This window comes from Pelophylax lessonae (assembly GCF_965119305.1).
Source record: "Pelophylax lessonae genome assembly, chromosome: 6".
NCBI lineage: Eukaryota > Metazoa > Chordata > Amphibia > Anura > Ranidae > Pelophylax > Pelophylax lessonae.
In genome coordinates, this window is record NC_138773.1 from 148,569,994 (window position 1) to 148,591,385 (window position 21,392).

General features: G+C 43.8%; 2 protein-coding genes across 3 annotated transcripts in view; one reads left to right on the top strand and one right to left on the bottom strand.

The window, feature by feature from the left end:
* EMP2 (epithelial membrane protein 2) overlaps positions 1-21,392 on the top strand; it is a 594,685-nt gene that overhangs the window by 529,288 nt on the left and 44,005 nt on the right. The gene's annotated exons all lie outside the window — the stretch shown is intronic.
* The window catches only part of ATF7IP2 (activating transcription factor 7 interacting protein 2), a 564,057-nt gene that overhangs the window by 304,774 nt on the left and 237,891 nt on the right, over positions 1-21,392 (bottom strand). For both annotated transcript variants that reach the window (XM_082260703.1, XM_082260702.1), the window contains one exon: positions 256-363. In XM_082260703.1, coding sequence (XP_082116829.1) covers positions 256-363 — 108 coding nt within the window. The remainder of the gene's footprint in view (positions 1-255; positions 364-21,392) is intronic.

Genomic DNA, 21,392 nt, shown 5'->3' on the forward strand with positions numbered 1-21,392 from the left:
TTAGACCCACTCAGCACAGCGGCACAGAGGAAAAAAACGTGATTTCTTCAGCACAAAAAGGTAGGAATCTGCAACAGATGTTGTTCCAATTCTTGCAATGTATACAGATCACCAAGAGGGGAATGTTTTTTTCTTTTCTTAACAAAAGTGGAGTTGCTCTTTTAATCATGGAAATCAAGCTGGAAATATTACAGTACATTACAATTCATAATTATCTCCCTGGAGGATTTCTGACCAATCAGAATCAGTATTTACCTCTTTACAAGTAGAACCAACAGATGGCAATTTGCTGGACTGTATGACCACCTCATTCTGAACTCGTAGCGCATATTTTATACGCCTTCCAAGTCTCCTTATGCTTCTCTGTTAAAAAAAAAAACACACAATATAAAAAAGTTAGTTGAAACATGTAGACCAGGCAATAAAAATCTAACTTTATCATAACCCATGCCATGAGTGCACAGGAAACCTTAACTAAAGCCTTAAGAGGACAGAAGATTTCAATTGAAACCATTAAGCACACGGACAGTTTGCATTAACTTTAAGTACCATCCCTAGGGCTGACTTTTTTAAAAAATGTTGTTTGATCTCAACTGAGGCATTCTTTAGATGCCATGGAAGGTATTTCGCACATATGGATGAGGATGGTACCAACAAGCCAAATATTTTTCAACTCACATTTTCCAGCAAGAGCAAAAGTATCTATCTGGTTTCTATTAGGCTTTGAAGAAATGCAATCAGACATTCATTTTCATCATACACATACAATTTTCCATAGCCACTTTACAATTTGCATTAACAGTCATCTACAGGATCCTTACATGTGGAAACTGCAAAAAAAAAAAAAAAAAAAAGAAAGGACAGCCAACAACACAACAGAAAAGCCACCAGAGAGAAAAAAAAAAAACACAAACTTGTTTTCAAATAAGATGTGTCCCTTGCAATGATTCCTATTATGTTGGTGAGAGTCCTCCTCTATCCCTCACCCCCCAAATTCACCTCAGCTTCTAAAATTTTTGGTGGAGCAGGTTTAATAGAACTAAGGGGATGTCACAGGCTCCTATAACAAGAGCCATACTATGTATGCCCTTTCCAACCAGCTTTTTTTTCCCAACACATAATAAAATATGGTGTATGTAATAAGGGTTAATGGATTATCTGGATTATTAACATATTTATATGTATATATCAAACAGGGGTATGACAGATATTAAGATACAGTTAGCCACTACAATAACATAATGCAGCACTAGATGGCAATAAGCCACACAGAGTAGATTTAGGATTTAAATTCTTATTATTTAATCATTATTTACCACACACATTTTTCTATTATTTAGATTTATATATGTATAGGTTGTTCAAATCTAGCACTGGAAATATATGCGAATGATAGCCATACGTAGTTGTAATCCTAAAGGGCTCCTAATAAGGGTGTACCAAAATGGAGGATGGCATGGAAAAGCCAGATACACCTGGAAAGATGATAACAGGAAGGAAGGAGTTAGAGATTAATAGAAATCAGGTGTAGAGGGGAGGCATTGGACTATATCAATGGACATTTTACATCATCCTGCGATAGCCTTTGAGAACATTCTGTGGGAGGGAAGAAACACGTCAGGTGACAACAGACCCAGCTGGTGACACGCAAGTGGCAGCGTACTTCCAGTATCCATACTGGTTTTACCTTGTACAAAAGTGAGTGCAATACTGTGTATTTTGGTATCATTTTATAAAATGGAATTAGGCTATATATTCCTCCTCTTTTCTGGCATTATACTATTTACTATACATGAAGGGAATCCGCATCCACATAAAAGGAGCTCTACTTCCCAGGACTACTAATCCCAGCATCTGAGATGTTTTGCAAAGTGCACATGACTTCTGTTATGGGAGTCTATGGCAGCTGGTGAGTGAGTGGGCACACAGAAGGGGAGCACGGACTGCATCTATTTTGTTTACAGCATTTGGCACTCCAGCACTTTCATTATTTCACCAATATGATAGACATTGATTTTGCTTTCTATTTATTTTCTAACTTTGACAGTGTGTGTATAATTATATATATATACACACACACACAGTACAGACCAAAAGTTTGGACACAGCTTCTCATTCAAAGAGTTTTCTTTATTTTCAAGACTATGAAAATTGTAGAGTCACACTTCAAGAGGTAGTAACCTGAAATGGTTTTCACTTCACAGGTGTGCCCTTTTAGGTTTAATAAGTGTGATTTCTTGCCTTATAAATGGGGTTGGGACCATCAGTTGTGTTGTGCAGAAGTCAGGTGGATACACAGCTGATAGTCCTACTGAATAGACTGTTAGAATTTGTATGGCAAGAAAAAAGCAGCTAAGTACAGGAAAACGAGTGAAATGAAGGTCAGTCAGTCCGAAAAATTGGGAAAACTTTGGAAGTGTCCCCAAGTGCAATCACAAAAACCATCAAGCGCTACAAAGAAACTGGCTCACATGCGGGCTGCCCCAGGAAAGGAAGACCAGGAGTCACCTCTGCTGCTGAGGATAAGTTCATCCGAGTCACCAGCCTCAGAAGTCGCAGGTTAACAGCAGCTCAGATTAGAGACCAGGTCAATGGCACACGGAGTTCTAGCAGCAGACACATCTCTAGAACAACTGTTAAAGCGGTAGTATACCGCTTTTTTTGACTTTAAACTACACGTAAGCTTATAATAAGGCTTACCTGTAGGTACAATTAATATCTCCTAAACCTACACGGTTTAGGAGATATCTGCTTTGCATGCAGCCGCTGAATTGGCGGAAAATGACTCCTGCGCGCATGCGCGGGAGTGACGTCATCGCTGATCTGGCCAATCACAGCGCCGGAGCCACCGAACCCAGAAGAGACGCAGAGGGATCATGTCCGCTCCCACAGCGGTGTCCGGGGGTCCTTGTCGGGGCTTCGTTCTAAGGTAAGTGTTTCATAATGAGCTAGTATGTGATGCATACTAGCTCATTATGCCTTTGTCTTGCAGGGTTTTTTTTTTCTTTGAGTTTACTACCGCTTTAAGAGGAGACACTGTGAATCAGGCCTTCATGGTAGAATATCTGCTAGGAAACCACTGCTAAAGAAAGGCAATAGGACTTGTTTGGGATAAAGAACACAAGGAATGGACATTAGACCAGTGGAAATCTGTGCTTTGGTCTGATGAGTCCAAATTTGAGATCTTTGGTTCCAACAATTGTGTCTTTGTGTGATGCAGAAAAGGTGAACGGATGGACTCTACATGCCTGGTTTCCCACCATGATGCCTGGAGGAGGAGGTGTGATGGTGTGGGTGTGCTTTGCTGGTGACACTGTTGGGAATTTATTCAAAATTGAAGGCATACTGAACTAGCATGGCAACCACAGCATCTTGCAGCGGCATGCTATTCCATCCAGTTTGCGTTTAGTTGGACCATCATTTATTTTTCCAACAGGACAATGACCCCAAACACACCTCCAGGCTGTGTAAGGGCTATTTGACCAAGAAGGAGAGTGATGGGGTGCTGCGCCAGATGACCTGGCTTCCACAGTCACCAGACCTGAACCAAATCGAGATGGTTTGGGGTGAGCTGGACTGCAGAGTGAAGGCAAAAGGGCCAAGTGCTAAGCATCTCTGGGAACTCCTTCAAGACTGTTAGAACAGGACTTCCCAAACTGTGGGTCGCGACCCACTGGTGGGTCGCGAGCCGCATCTGTGTGGGTCGCCGACAGCGTTGGAAAAGTCAGTTGAGCAGTGAAAAAAAAAAAATTACCATTTAAAAGCCCACTAGGGGCGCTGGACGTATTGCTGGCTATGGGGGAGGGGGTGGGGTTCCCGGCTGTGACATCGTTGGGGGCGGGGCAGGGCCGGTACAAGGGGTGGGTGGGAGGGACGGCTCAGGAAGGACACTGGATGTCAGATCGGGAATATACAGAGTTTGTTACCCGCCCTCTCCTCCCAGCAAACAATGTGGAAAGGGGGCGGGTAACAAACTCTGTATAGTCCCGATGATCTGACATCCAGTGTCTTTCCTGAGCCGCAATCTTCTCCCCTTCTGCAGCCGCATCTCTCCCGAGCTGTCCGTGCAAAGGTTTGAATTGTCTTCTCCTAGGCTCCTCCTCCGCTCTGACATATGAATAGGAGGAGGAGCCTCAGAAGAGGAGAATCACGGATCGATGTGCCGCACTGTATCTGAGGTCTGCATGCTGGTGCTGGAGGGAGAACTGCACTGGGGGCACAAATCTAATCATGTCACCTCCCAAATTCCCCCCATAACAGCACAATCAATCCCCCCTCCCTCCCATATCGATCCCAACTAGAAGTAATCATCTTCTCCCCACCCCTCCTAGTACAAATTCTCTTATTCTCCCCCCCCCCCCCCCCAAGGACAACCCCCCAAAAAGTATTTGTATACTGAGAGGGGTGGGGAGAAGATGATTACTTCTAGGTGGGATCGATATGGGGGGGGGGGGATGTACTGGGATGGGGAATTTGAGAGGTGACAGGATAAGATTTTTTTCTAGCAGGGGAATTGGGGGGAGGGTGCTAGGAAGGTTGATTCGTGCTGGGGGGAGGGGGGTGTCCTTGAAGAGATTATTGGGATGGGGTGGGGGGATTCGTGCCAGAACAGAAAGTCTTAGGGCTGTGAAAAAGGGGTATTTGGGGGGGGGGGTTGTGCCAGTAGGAATGATGGGGGGTATTTGTGCTAGGGGGAAATTTTTGATGGGGGGGAGGATTTGACGGGTAAGATTTGTTCTAGGAGGGGAAATTTGGGGGGGGGGGGGCGGGTACTAGGAGGGTGATTTTGGGGGGATGGGGGGAGGATTTGTGCCAGGAGGGGGGACTTGTGGGGTTGGGGGAAGAGGATTTGTGCTAGGAGGGGGGATATGTGGTGGGGAGATGGGGGAAAGAGGATTTGTGCTAGGATAGGGGATTTGTGCAAGAAGGAAAAACATTTTTTTTGGGGGGGGATTTGTGCTAGTAGGAAACTTGATGGGTATTTGTGCTAAGAGGGGATATTTCGTGGAGGAGAAGATTTGTGCTGGGAGGGGGGATTTGGAGAGGGGAGAATTTGTGCTTGGAGAGGAAATTTGAGGGCTGAGAATGTGTGCTAACGCTGCTTTTTTGAGTAGGGATAGTTGTGCTAGCAGGGAACATTTGGGAAGAGAGAGGCTTTGAGTTTAGAGAGGATGGGGGGGGGGGAGATTGGTGCTGGGAGGGAGATTTCAGCAGGGAGAGATGTGTACTGGGAGGAGGGAGAATATTTGTTTGTGGAAATATTTGGCTTGGAAAGGGAATGTATGCTTAGGGCCTAAGTGTGCCAATTAGTGCTCAATTTTATTTATTATTTTTTTTATATTGCTAAAACATTATGCTCCTACATCTTGTGGGGGGGGGGGGCGCAGTTTGGTGTCTTCGCCCTGGGCGCTGGATGGCCTTGTCCCGTCTCTGGTTGAGGGCGGTGCCGGTGCATGCGTCAGTCACTGTCCGACTCCGTCACCTACCCGCCGGTTCCCGCCGCCGTCAGAGCGAAGAGAGGAGCAGCGCGCCGTGGACGTCTCGGAGTGTGGAGTGACAGGAGTCGAGCCAGCCCACTGCCCAGGAGAGCAGGTAAGTGAACAGTGAGCTGCAGTGGGTAACAATCCGGGCACAGTAAGTAGCAGTGCTGTGCCATGCCTGTACATACTTGGCCATGCCTGTACCTACTGTGCCATGCCTGTACCTACTGTGCCATGCCTGTACCTACTGTGCCATGCCTGTACCTTCTAACTATGCCATGCCTGTACATACTGTGCCATGGCTATACCTACTGTGCCATGCCTGTACCTACTAACTATGCCATACCTGTACATACAGTGCCATGCCTATACCTACTAACTATGCCATGCCTGTACCTACTGTGCCATGCCTGTACATACTGTGCCATGCCTATACCTACTGTGCCATGCCTGTACCTACTGTGCCATGCCTATACCATCACCTGTGCCATGCCTATACCATCTCCTGTGCCATGCCTATACCATCATATGTGCCATGCCTGTGCCATGACCTGTGACATGCCCTTACCATGACCTGTGCCATGCCCTTACCATCTCCTGTACCATGACCTGTGACATGCCTGTATCATCACCTGTGCCATGCCCTTACCATGACCTGTGCCATGCCTATACCATCATATGTGCCATGCCTGTGCCATGACCTGTGCCATGCCCTTACCATGACCTGTACCATGCCCTTACCATGACCTGTGCCATGCCTATACCATCTCCTGTACCATGACCGGTGACATGCCTGTATCATCACCTGTGCCATGCCCTTACCATGACCTGTGCCATGCCTATACCATCATCTGTTCCATGCCCTTACCATGACCTGTGCCATGCCTATACTATCTCCTGTGCCATGACCTGTGCCATGCCTGTACCATGACCTGTGCCATGCCTGTACCATGACCTGTGCCATGCCTGTACCATCATCTGTGCCATGCCTGTACCATCACCTGTGCCATGGCCTGTGCCATGCCCTTACCATGACCTGTGTCATTAATTAAGTGTATTCAATAATAAATTGAAAAGTAGTAAATTGATATTTTTAATTCAACATCCCCCTCCCTTTAAAATATGCAAAATTATTATTATTTCAATATTCAATTACAATCAAGTGGGTCCCGAAAAAAATCTGTATTCATAAGTGGGTCTCGGCCCAAAAAAGTTTGGGAAGCCCTGTGTTAGAAGACCATTTCAGGTGACTACCTCTTGAAGCTCATCAAGAGAATGCCAAGAGTGTGCAAAGCAGTAATCAAAGAAAAAGGTGGCTACTTTGAAGAACCTAGACATATTTTCAGTTGTTTCACACTTTTTTGTTATGTATTACAATTCCACATGTGTTAATTCATAGTTTTGATGCCTTCAGTGTGAATCTACAATTTTCATAGTCGTGAAAATAAAGAAAACTCTTTGAATGAGAAGGTGTGTCCAAACATTTGGTCTATGAGTGAAGGAGGCAGACGTACTAATCATCCGCCTGTCCCCCATTGCTACATCCTGATTCATTTGTAGAAGCTGTAGTACACCTATGAATATAGCAGCTGGGCAGAAAGGGCAGGCATAGTCTCACTTTCTTGATGACAGATTGTAACAGCCCATTAGTTGTATTAATCCCCACCTTATCGGAAGACTACAGTGGTAAGAGGCAGGACAAAGGGAGATTTTCACCCACAGAGAAGAGTAATCAGCACAAGGGACATATCCTATGGACTGTAAGTTATGTTCTTTGTGTTGATTTTTCAGTTTTTGCTGCACTAAATTTTTATCATGCATACAAAATATTTTTTTTCTTAACTTCTGTATCTTGAACAGTTACATCAGTGCCTACTGCAAAGAAACATCTCATGTAGTTAGAACTATTGCATATTATTGTTAATTCATGAAGGAGGCTCAAAAGGAAAAAGTGAAGAGGGTGGGATGTACAAAGCATAGCATAGCACTGCATAGAACATACACAAACCTAGCATTCACAGAACTGGGCATAAATACCTCACATTACATAGTGTAAAAGGGATCCTTGATATTACCTTTTATACGAAGGTTTTGTTTTTGTAAATACTTAAAACCAGGCACATCCATGATACAGTATTTACAGAACTGAAACACATACCCCGACTGCATCCTCTGACCCAGCGTTTCGCGAACTTTTTGGCCAAGGCACCCCCGTTCAGAATTCCGAGAATGCCAACACATCTACTTTGTAGAATTTAGTGAACGTGTGCACAGAGGACCAAGTTGCCGCCTTGCAAACCTGTATTACTGACGCCTGATGGCGAAAAGCCCAAGAGGCACACCACGCCCTAGAAGAATGCGCGTTCAGAGAGAAAAGTGAAACCTGAACCTTAAGTGAATATGCCTGTTATCACCGTCTGCCTGATCCATCTGGATATGGTCGCAGCAGACGCAGCCAATCCCTTCCGAGGTCCTTCGGTGAGGACAAAAAGGAGAGTCTAATTTCCTGAAAGACTCAGTAACCGCCAGGCAAACCCTAATTGCCCGAACCACAGCCAAAGAATGCAAGACAATATCGTTGGGATGCTTGGGCTTAGGACAGAGTGAAGGCAGCACAATGTCTTCATTCAATGGAAATCAGCTTAGGAGGAAACAACTGATTGGGTCGAAGTACCACTTAACCACTTAAGCCCCGGAAGATTTTACCCCCTTCCTGACAAGGGTTTTTTTTTGCGATTTGGCACTGCGTGACTTTAACGGACAATTGCGCGGTCGTGCAGACGCTGTACCTAAACTAATTTGACGTCCTTTTTTTCCCACAAATAGAGCTTTCTTTTGGTGGTATTTGATCACCTGTGCGATTTTTTTTTGATCATGCGCTATAATCAAAAAAAGAGCGACAATTTTGCAAAACCAATATTTTTCACATTTTTTTTTTTTTTTTTTTTATGAAATTACACCCAAAAAAATGTAAAAATCTAAATTTAACATTTTTGGCCAATTTTTCTTCTGCTACATATGCTTGGTAAAAAAAAAAATCACAATAAGCGTATTTTGATTGGTTTGCGCAAAAGTTATTGCGTTTACTAAGGGAAAGATTTTTGTTGTTTTTTTGTAATGGCGGCGATCTGCGATTTTTTTTTTTGCGTGACTGCGACATTGCGGCGGACAGATCGGACCCTTGACTGACATTTTTGACACTTTTGGGGTTACCAGTGACATTACTACAGTAATCAGTGCTATAAATATGCACTGTTACTGTAAAAATTACACTGGCAGGGAAGGGATTAACTTTATTGGGGAAGGAGGGGTTAAGTACGTCCCTAGGGGCTTGTTTCTAACTGTGATTGGACATGGCTACTGGTGTAAGAACAGAGATCAACGGTCCTACATAGTAGAACCGTGTGATCTCCATTTTTACAGAGGGGAGAATGACAGGTGGCTTTGTTTACATTAGCCGTCTGCCTTTCTCCCTTCACGGCGAACGATCGCGAGTGACCGGCGGACATCGGGTCCGCTGGTCACACGCACTGACTTGTTAGGGAACGAGCCGGGGCGGGCGCGCGCTCGCCCACTATTGGCTCACAAGCTAGTGACAGGCTAGTGACGTAACCATACGTATATGTACTTGCGGCGGTCGGCAACCAGTTAATCTCTGTGGACCACCAGAGAAGGAGAACGGCAGGACAGTGCTGCCAATTCCTACACTCTGCTTGCAGAGGAGAGGTAATAGCCACCAAAAAGACTACCTTCTGTGACAGTGTAAGCAGAGGAATCTCCCCAAGTTTTCAAAAGGGAGGTTTTTGAAGAAAACACCAAGTTAAGATCCCACGCAGGTAACGGGGACCATTTTAGAGGAGCCACATGACAAACTCCCTGGATAAAAGTGCGAAACAAAGAATGCATAGCTAAAGGGCATTGAAAGAACACCTCCAAAGCAGACACCTGGCCTTTAATAGTACCCAAGGCCAAATGCTCTTTGGAGGAAAGCCAATATCCTAGCCACTGAAAAGGAGCATGGATGCACCTTAAATCGATTCACACCGAGAGATGTACGATTTCCACATACAATGATAAATCTGCCTGGAGGTAGATTTTCTAGTTTCCAACAGTGTAGGAATCACTGAGTCAGAAAGACCCTTATCCTTCAATACCTGGCTTTCAACATCCACCCTGTCAAAGCCAGTGACTGTAAAACAGGATGGAAGATCAGCCCTTGAGACAACAGATCTTCCCTGAGAGGAATTCTCCAAGGAGCATCGGCAACCAACCTTACCAGGTCTGCATACCCTGTACCTTCTAGTTGAGCAAGGAACTAACACGTCTACATTGGGTGTCCCCCCCACCGGACACACAACAGATGAAACACCGGGTGCAGGGACCATTCCCCCAGATCCAACACCTAATGACTCAAGTAATCCGCCTGCCATTTCTCCCCTCTGGGTATATACACCGCGGAGAGGGCTGGAACAAAATTTTCTGCCCATATTAAGATCTCTGCCACCTTCCGGGCCACCAGCACGCTCTTGGTGCCCCCGTGATGATGGACGTAAACCAATGGCCGTGGCTTTGTCTGATGGAATCCGAACTGAACAACCCCGCAGACGATTTGTCCAGTGACTCAAGCAAAGCTTTATCACTCGGAGTTCCAAAATATTGATCAGAAGTATGGACTCTATCAGAGTCCCGGTCCCGTGGACATACAACTTTCAAAGTACTCCCCCCCCCCCCCCTTCCAGCCAGACAGGCTGGCATCCGTGGATACCACGGTCCAATACAATGGAAGGAAGGGCTTGCCTGACGCAGGGTCAAGGATCGGAGCAACCACAGAAGAGCACTTCACAAGTATGTGATGTATTTCTATAAATCCCTTTTTTCCCCATTTAGTATAGATTTGTGGACCTAGGATTGGTATTCCCATAATTCCCCTTATGAGCGATATAACATTTCATTCATATATGCTTTAAGAATAGGGTGAATACTGGACTGTACTTAATCGGATGACTTAATCGGACTGTACTTACCGGTATTGCTGCCAACTAGTTCCTTGTATCTGGATTCTTATCTCTGGGATGTTCCTTTTATCGTGTGTGTGTGTGTGTGTGTGTGTGTGTGTGTGTGTGTGTGTGTGTGTGTGTGTGTGTGTGGGGGGGGGGGGGGAGCGGCGGTGGTCCATCGCCTCCCATTATTTGATTCAAGCACAATTTTGCTATTTTTGTAATACTATCCATTTTGTGAGACCACTTGTGTGTGTTATATTCAAATACATGTATATATGAAAATATAGGTTATATTTTCAGACATATCAGTATTATCCTAATGTCCAGCATCCCCCTGAAGAATACTTGTATAAGTTGAAACACTTCGGGGCTTTGGACAAGAACCAATCGGACTGGATCCTGCTGTGCACCAACACTGTCAGGCCCATGCTGTGATGTGCTACATGGGTTTGACTGGTTATGTGGTTGTTTTAACCATTTGTCTTTTTAGTCCCACTTTTTTTTTGGATGATGTTTTAACTCATGTTAATAAATGTTTAACTTTTATATAACATTGTTCCTATGGATTACATGATTTCTGGCATCATTCAAGGTCCCACATCTTCCCCTTCTGGCCTATTTGGCAATTTTTGAACAATTGGTGCTTACCACCAGGAAAATATTGCACCCTCAAGAGAAGGGAGCCTCTGCAACCACAACCTGCAAAACTTTGCGGCCGAATGCTGCATCCGAAGATGCAAATATATCCACCATATAAAACTTTGTGAATGTGTGTACATGCGACCATGTTGCCGCCTTGCACACCTGGACCTCTGATGACGGAAGGCCCAGGGAGGCACTAAGTGCCCAGTAGAATGCGTCTGGAAAGGGAAAAGGAGGAACCCGACCCTTAATAGAAAAGGCCTGCACAACAGTCTGCCTGATCCATCTGGACATGTTTGCAGCAGACGCGGCCTGCCCCTTACAAGATCCATCTGTAAGAACAAAGAATTGGATTTCCGAATCGGCTCAGTCACTGCCAGGTATACCTGAATTGCCCTGACTACATCCAAAGAATGTAAAGCAATTTCTTAAGAAATTTTGGCTTAGGGCATAAGGATGGTAACACAATATCTTCATTCAATTGAAACCCAGAGACAACCCTAGGAAGGAACGCCTGACAGGGTCGCAACACTACTTTGTCCCTATGAATCACCAGGTAGGGTGACAAACAGGACAACGCAGCCAACTCCGACACCCTACGTGCAGAAGTAATAGCAACTAAAAAGGCCACCTTCTGCAACACTGAGCAGAGGGAGTTCACTAATGATTTCAAAAGGAGGCTTTTTAAGCACTGACAGTACCAAATTGAGATCCCAAGGAGGTACCAGGGATCGCACAGAAGGAGCCAGATGGCGAACTCTCGTCACAAAAGTGAGAACCAAGTACTTCGCCACCAATGGCCTTTGGAAAAATATGGCCAAGGCAGAGATCTGGCCCTTGATGGTGCCCAGAGTCAAACGTTGGTCTACACCTAGTTGTAGAAACTCCAACAGACGAGACACCGAAAAGGAACAGGGAAAAACCCCCGGGACACAAAGTAATGTACGCCTTCAAAACTCTATGATAAACTTTCCTGGAAGTAGATTTCCTAGCTTTTAACAATGTAGGATTCATCGACTTCGACACCCTCTGTCCTTTAACACTTGGCTTTCAATAGCAAGGCCGTTAAATCCAGCGACTGTAAAGCAGCATTTAAGATTGGTCCCTAAAACAGAAGATCTTCCCTGAGGGGAAGTTTATGTCTGCTACCAGCCTTACTAGGCCTGCGTACCAGGACCGGCGAGGCCAGTCTGGTGGCACAAGAATGACTGGAATCCCTTCTACCTCGATTCTGCATAGCAGTCTTGACAGAAGTTGTATTGGAGGAAAGGCGTAAATCAGATGATACTGACCCCAAGGGGCCACCAGGGCACCTGCGGCATTGGCCAGAGGATCCCGAGACCTTGACACGAACCTCTGCACCTTCCTGTTGAGACAGGAGGCCAACAGGTCCACATCGGGGTCCCCCACCGAAGGCACAGCTAATGAAACACCCCCAGGGTGAAGAGACTATTCTCCCAGATTGTTCGCTTGCCAATTCTCTACCCCCGGAATATGCACAGCAGAGAGGGCCGGCACATATAGTTCCGCCCACCTAAAGATACCGGCTACTTCCCGGGCCACCAGGGCACTCCTTGTGCCCCCTTGATGATTGACATATGCCACAGCTGTAGCATTGCCTCACTATATCCTCACAGGGCGTCCCTTGAGACAGACAAGGCCTCACTGCCCGAATCTCCAGGATGTTGATCAGCAGACTGGACTCCTTTTTGAGTCCAAACACCTTGGGCCGAGTATACTTCCAAGACACCTCCCCACCCAGACAGACTGGCATCTGTGGTGATCACAGCCCAATACAGGGGAAGAAAAGATTTTCCCAGGATAATCGCCGGGTAGCAGAGCCACCATGCTAGAGACCCCCTTGTACCCCGACTCAAGGGGATTAGATTGTCCAATGACAGCAGATCCTTGTTCCATATGGCCAGAATCTCTTTTTTCAGAGGTCTGGTATGGAACTGAGCAAACGGAACTGCTTCGAAGGTGGAAACCATCAGACCCAGTACTTGCATGCAAGTCCTGAGCGACGACCAATGGTTGGACAAGAGGAGCTGAATCGCATCCTGTAGCTTTAGTAGTTTCGCCTGAGGAAGAAACACCGGGGCCCTTAATGATCTCCTTCATAGAGGCACCGAACAAATTGCCACCTACAAAAGGTAGATCAGTAAGCACCTTTTTAGAAGCCTGGTCGGCCGACAAGTGCTTCAACCAAATCATGCGGCGAAGAATCACCGCCGTCACCAATACCCTGCTGGCAAAGGGGGCTGCATCTAAAGATGCATCACAAATGTACTATAAGTAATTGGCGCTGCTTGGTGGGGTATTGGGAATATAAATTATGGTTGCCGGCCTGTTAAATTATTTATATAAAAAGCAAATATATTGTGATTTTAATAAAAAGATAAAACTAGGTCGATCTATATGTGGAATCAATGGTATGTCATGTGTAAATCAAAAACATCTAAAACAATCTTAAAATTTACAGACAGCCAGCATATACATACAATGTGTACAATCGGTGAGATTAAAGTGCAACAAAAGGTGCAATGGTGTATATCAAAAGTGGGATGGTGAAATAATAAAATTAATTAAAATCTCCAATCATAAATAAACCAACATATCATCACAATCCATAAATATCACCATAAAATTCTAATACATATAAGTGCCAATAAAGTGCATATATATATATATATATATATATATAGCTGCCAAAAAATATATATACGCGTGCAAAAGCGTGAAAAAGTGATCAAAATGATCTTTACTGCTGTGAAAAAGAAAGAGAAACGGCAGCACAAAAATTTTTTTTTAGTGTCCTTATAAATTATAAAGCAAGTAAATTCAAAGCCTAGGTGCAGTCTCAGTGGTTCTGACAGATCCAAAGAAGTCCTAGATGGTATAGTCCATAGTGATTATGGTGCTCTTTTCTCTATGCCCAGGGTGTGGTGAATGGGCAGAAGGAAGAAGTGTTCCCCTGAGCCTGGGGTCCTGCGCTTACCAGATTCCCTTACCCCTACATAATAAGGGATCGCTCCCATACACTGGCAATCAGGATATCCCAAGATCTTGGTCTCTCTCCTTACAGGTGTCCGCTCAATAGGTATAATAAATTCCAATTCAGTACCAGGGTATGTGGAAGAAAAGGGAAGGAGCCTCCGATAGTGTAGTATCGTTTTTAAAACACTTTATTAATAAAAGAAGGACATGTACTCACAAAGTATAACCTATCGTATGCCCGTCTGGCATAGGAACCGCAACCTCCTCACTTGCGGTGCACGCTAGTGGATGGCGTGCGCGTCAACCGCCGGATGTGCGTTCCAGGCCTCGGGTTCTGAAAACGGAAATGACGTGGTCACGCTCTCTACCGGTTTCGTCTCACTGACGTCATCTGGAGAAGCGCTGGCCACGTCGCCTCCGTTTCCTTAAATGTAATGTGGTTACCAGGCAACCCGTTCCGGAAGTATTGAGCTTAGGCATTGTAGCCAATCAAGCCATAGCTCGTCATTTGTTGCTAGGCAGAGTATGGATCACAAATGTGCTAATCTAATAGAAGAATATGTGGCCAATCGGGGAATTTAAAGGATGAATTTGTCAGAAGTTACCGGGCAGGAATGTTTTTAATTGGGAGGCAGGAAGTAAACATTAAAAAGTCTAAGTGAATGGTTACATGTGTGTATAGTAGGCACATCGGTGTCTGCTATAGGGACAAATTTATATAGTTGCTAACGGAAATGTATATAAAAAATATATAAAGAGAAATAAATGTATATAGATACCAGAACTTGGGCTAAATATGGACTTAATCACAACGCAGATAAGGTGCATGGAGGACAATATTTGATTATATATCAGAATTTATGAGGAGAAGTATATAGTATGTTGTTTAGCATGAGTGTACTAAAAAAGATATTTTAAGAGATATTCATATCAAAACGTTTTAAAGGGAATTTAAAACCCAAATGGATAATTTAAGACATAGTATTGGCTTAAAACTTATTTCCAGTGAAGGTAAAAAATAATTAAATGGAATAGTATGTACTATTAGATATGAGAATATTTATAGTTGCAATATTTATAGAATACATAGGGGACACCAATTATGTGAAATACGCGGATCATGTGCTAATTAATATTAATATATATAAATATAGATTAAAAATAAGTATGTGACTGGGTCTATATATATATATGTGCAATAAAGAGAATTGATGTGCTAATTAATATGAATAAATAAAAATTGAAAGATTAAATTAAATTAAAAAATTAATACAGTGTATGGTGAGGTTGGAAAGGAGTGATAAGAGACGACACATATGTGGTAATAAAATCTACAGAAGTGGTACTAAAATTGATTAAAATTCAACCGTTAGATGTAATTGTAAATAGAAAAGTGGTATTATATAACCGGTGGTCTGGTAAACACCCAACACTTATTTGATACATATGTTATTATCACTAGTCTATATCCTGTAGCAAAACGATTAATGTTTCATGATCAGCTATATAATTAATACATACATATGCATATATAGGGATCATCATAGATCTAACTCATGTCTGTCAATCTAGGACCTGGAGTGTCTTTATTGTAATGGCCTAGGGGTATATAATAATCCTAATAAATATCACATATAGAATCAGAATTGGAATATGTGTAAAAAATCTATAGAAAATTGAGATATAGAAATATATATTAAAAAATATAAAAAATATTAAATATATATATAAAATAGGGTTACCCATGTTTGTGTATGTACTATGGCCTCATATATCCCTATTATTTGGAGGATAGGTAGGTAGCTTAGACTTAGGATGTTTTAGTAATTGGAAATAAAGCAGTTAAGGTCTACATCAAGGTTCAGTCCCCCAGGCTGGAGTGATTCTAATTGGAATATCCACTTTGTTTCATTCTTCGAGATCTTCCTGGTTTTGTTCTCTCCCCTCCAGTGGGCCTTGATGGTATCAATGCCGTAGAATACTAGACCTTTTGGGTTTTTGTTATGTGTTTCAAGAAAATGTCTTGATAGGCCTATTTTATATATATATTTAATATTTTTTATATTTTTTAATATATATTTCTATATCTCAATTTTCTATAGATTTTTTACACATATTCCAATTCTGATTCTATATGTGATATTTATTAGGATTATTATATACCCCTAGGCCATTACAATAAAGACACTCCAGGTCCTAGATTGACAGACATGAGTTAGATCTATGATGATCCCTATATATGCATATGTATGTATTAATTATATAGCTGATCATGAAACATTAATCGTTTTGCTACAGGATATAGACTAGTGATAATAACATATGTATCAAATAAGTGTTGTGTGTTTACCAGACCACCGGTTATATAATACCACTTTTCTATTTACAATTACATCTAACGGTTGAATTTTAATCAATTTTAGTACCACTTCTGTAGATTTTATTACCACATATGTGTCGTCTCTTATCACTCCTTTCCAACCTCACCATACACGGTATTAATTTTTTAATTTAATTTAATCTTTCAATTTTTATTTATTCATATTAATTAGCACATCAATTCTCTTTATTGCACATATATATATATAGACCCAGTCACATACTTATTTTTAATCTATATTTATATATTAATATTAATTAGCACATGATCCGCGTATTTCACATAATTGGTGTCCCCTATGTATTCTATAAATATTGCAACTATAAATATTCTCATATCTAATAGTACATACTATTCCATTTAATTATTTTTTACCTTCACTGGAAATAAGTTTTAAGCCAATACTATGTCTTAAATTATCCATTTGGGTTTTAAATTCCCTTTAAAACGTTTTGATATGAATATCTCTTAAAATATCTTTTTTAGTACACTCATGCTAAACAACATACTATATACTTCTCCTCATAAATTCTGATATATAATCAAATATTGTCCTCCATGCACCTTATCTGCGTTGTGATTAAGTCCATATTTAGCCCAAGTTCTGGTATCTATATACATTTATTTCTCTTTATATATTTTTTATATACATTTCCGTTAGCAACTATATAAATTTGTCCCTATAGCAGACACCGATGTGCCTACTATACACACATGTAACCATTCACTTAGACTTTTTAATGTTTACTTCCTGCCTCCCAATTAAAAACATTCCTGCCCGGTAACTTCTGACAAATTCATCCTTTAAATTCCCCGATTGGCCACATATTCTTCTATTAGATTAGCACATTTGTGATCCATACTCTGCCTAGCAACAAATGACGAGCTATGGCTTGATTGGCTACAATGCCTAAGCTCAATACTTCCGGAACGGGTTGCCTGGTAACCACATTACATTTAAGGAAACGGAGGCGACGTGGCCAGCGCTTCTCCAGATGACGTCAGTGAGACGAAACCGGTAGAGAGCGTGACCACGTCATTTCCGTTTTCAGAACCCGAGGCCTGGAACGCACATCCGGCGGTTGACGCGCACACGCCATCCACTAGCGTGCACCGCAAGTGAGGAGGTTGCGGTACCTATGCCAGACGGGCATACGATAGGTTATACTTTTATGCGAGTACATGTCCTTCTTTTATTAATAAAGTGTTTTAAAAACGATACTACACTATCGGAGGCTCCTTCCCTTTTCTTCCACATACCCTGGTACTGAATTGGAATTTATTATACCTATTGAGCGGACACCTGTAAGGAGAGAGACCAAGATCTTGGGATATCCTGATTGCCAGTGTATGGGAGCGATCCCTTATTATCGACCCGCTGTTTACCCCTGTAGGGGTAAGGGAATCTGGTAAGCGCAGGACCCCAGGCTCAGGGGAACACTTCTTCCTTCTGCCCATTCACCACACCCTGGGCATAGAGAAAAGAGCACCATAATCACTATGGACTATACCATCTAGGACTTCTTTGGATCTGTCAGAACCACTGAGACTGCACCTAGGCTTTGAATTTACTTGCTTTATAATTTATAAGGACACTAAAAAAAATTTTTTGTGCTGCCGTTTCTCTTTCTTTTTCACAGCAGTATAGCAGAAAAGATCATTTTGATCACTTTTTCACGCTTTTGCACGCGTATATATATTTTTTGGCAGCTATATATATATATGCACTTTATTGGCACTTATATGTATTAGAATTTTATGGTGATATTTATGGATTGTGATGATATGTTGGTTTATTTATGATTGGAGATTTTAATTAATTTTATTATTTCACCATCCCACTTTTGATATACACCATTGCACCTTTTGTTGCACTTTAATCTCACCGATTGTACACATTGTATGTATATGCTGGCTGTCTGTAAATTTTAAGATTGTTTTAGATGTTTTTGATTTACACATGACATACCATTGATTCCACATATAGATCGACCTAGTTTTATCTTTTTATTAAAATCACAATATATTTGCTTTTTATATAAATAATTTAACAGGCCGGCAACCATAATTTATATTCCCAATACCCCACCAAGCAGCGCCAATTACTTCTTTTCCCTCCTTTTCATATCCAAATGCCCCCCTTTTAGGGTGACATTTTTGAAGTGGGCAGCAGCTAGGTGTGGTATCATTATTTTTCCTTATATACCCCCTATCCTAAGCGCGGAACCACACAAACCCTTTCACAAATGTACTATAACCCCTGGATTAACTGATCCACCAGCTCAGGTAGGGTGTTGACACCCTTCCAGATCCTGGCGTAAAAATTTTGCCCATTCCGTTAAGGTCTGGGATACCAAGGTGATAGCAAACACTGTCCTCAGCTTCTTGCTAAACTGCCTTTGCAGGGCCATAGCTATCTTAGATATAAGTGACTGCAGGGCCGCCAGGGTAGACTGAGTCCAAGAGGGTCCCGCAGCTTCAAGGAGTGGGTCAGGTGGTGATACACGCTCCAGAGGCTCCTTGGTTAATTTTTTTAACGAACCCCCCCCCCCCCCCGCTGGAGCACTACAAGAATCCGCGCACCCTCGGCGCTGTATAGCAGATGAAGGATCGTATACCCCCTAGAACTCAACCACCCCAGAGCTGGATAGCGCCAAACAGCCTGCCACACTGCGATCAAAGAGGAAGCAGAAGCGTCGACAATGACACTAGAGGCCCCTGCAGCACATCACCGCAATCGGGCTACAAGAAAATGGCCACCGCTATTTTCAATGGGAAACCAAAAACATGGCCGCTGGGCTACACAAACATGGCAGTCGAAGCCAGGACACAGAATCCACAGCAAAATAGTGTACTGCTTATTTCCTTGGGGACCTGGGACCCCAAGGAAATAAGCATCACCAGCAACCCCCAAGGGACCCCCCCCCCCCTGCAGCACCAAAGGTACAGGCATCCCCCAAAGGGAGGCCGACAGCGACACCCACCCACCCCTCTCTAACCTAACATCAGTAAAGTCCCACACCCGAAAACACACCTGTGCCCCCCAAAAGGGGACTAAGTGGGGGAGATGGGGCAGGTGAGGGCGACCGACGCAGCCGAGCCCAGGTAGGGAGAGGGGGGAAAACGTGAGGGGAGGGAGGACACAGAAGGGGGCCTACCATCCCAGCAATTCCCAACGAAAGAGGGGGGCCACTACTCCCCACACCATGGCATTAGGCGGGCACTACCCCCAGCAGTCCACCGCACTACCCAAGGTATGCTGTGACTCAGATCGCGACTGCTGTCGTGACCAGGGCTATGCGACATTGCGAGGTGTTTCACCCGCCGGCAAGCCCCCGTCCAATATGGCTATGTCGCGGCCAACCTAGCACGGAGATAAAAGTTGGGTCACGCTGGCAGGCCAGACTGTGAAGACCGTAAGGATCTAGGATATCCAGTTAGTTGCCCAGCCCAGCTGTTGATTGTAGTTCACACAGGAAAAAGAAAACATAATTTTTGTAAGAACTTACCGTAAAATTCCTTTCTCTGACCAACTCAGTTTGGTAGCAAGCAGTACATATTCCAAAAAAAAACAAAGAGGGGCAGGGGCGGCGACTGTCAGAGGACTCCGAGAAAGGAATTTTACGGTAAGTCCTTACAAAAATTCAGTTTTCTCTTACGTCCTCTGACAGTCACCGCCCCTCAATAGTTTTCACCAATGGGATGTCCCAAACCAGTGTAGACATGAGGGGTGGGAAGCGCAACAGTCACTAAAGGCAATGCAGCACCCAGGTCAGAGAAGGGAACCTTATCTGAACCAGAAAGGTAAACTCTAGGTAACAAAAACAGCTCAACAGGAGCAACAAACCCAGGAAAGCAAATCAACAAAGGGGAAAACAAACCTCAACAGATAGGGACAGGCTAAGCCAAGTCCCCCTCAAGGCACTGCCGCACACAGAACAAAGGAAGCATCTGCCGATGACAAAACATCAAGTTTGTAAAATTTGGAAAAGGTGTGCACAGACGACCAAGTCGCTGCCTTGCACACCTGGGCCACCGAAGCCTGATGTCGGAAAGCCCAGGACGCACTCACCGCTCTGGTAGAGTGCGCCTTTACAGGGAAGGGCGGCACCCGTTCCCTAATTGAGTAGGCCCGTACAATCGTCTGTCTGATCCATTTTGAAATGGTTGCCGCAGACGCAGCCATACCCTCGGGAAGGATGAAGAGAGAATCCGACTTCCTGAAGGATTAAGTAGACGCCAGGTACACCCTGATCGCCCGTACTACATCCAAAGCAAACTCCTTAGGATGCTTAGAATTCGCACACAGTGAAGGCAAGACAATATCCTCGTTAAGGTAAAAATCTGAAACCACCTTAGGAAGGAAAGATTGGTTAGGTCGCAAGACCACCTTATCCTTATGAACCACCAGGTAAGGGGAGCGGCAAAAGACAGAGCTGCCAACTCGACACTCTGCGGGCAGATGTGATCGCCATCAGAAAGGCAACCTTTTGTGACAGCACAGGCAGATGAATTTACCTGATGTTCTCAAAGGGAGGACGTTGCAAAACGGACAGGACCAAATTCAAGTCCCAAGGAGGTAAAGGCGCTCTCCGACGAGGAGCCAAACGACGCACTCCTTGAACAAAGGTGCGTATCAGAGAGTTTGACGCCAAGGGGCGCTGGAAAAGGATTGCCAGTGCAGACAACTGACCCTTAATCGTGGTCAGCACAAGACGCTGGTCCACACCAGATTGCAGGAAGGCCAACACCCTCGCCACTGAAAAAGAGCGAAGATGGACGCCCTTGGACTCACACCAGGCAAAATAAGCCTTCCAGGTACGGTAATAGATCTTACCGGACAAAGCCTTCCTAGCCTTGAGCAGGGTAGGAACGACTGCCGACGCAAGACCC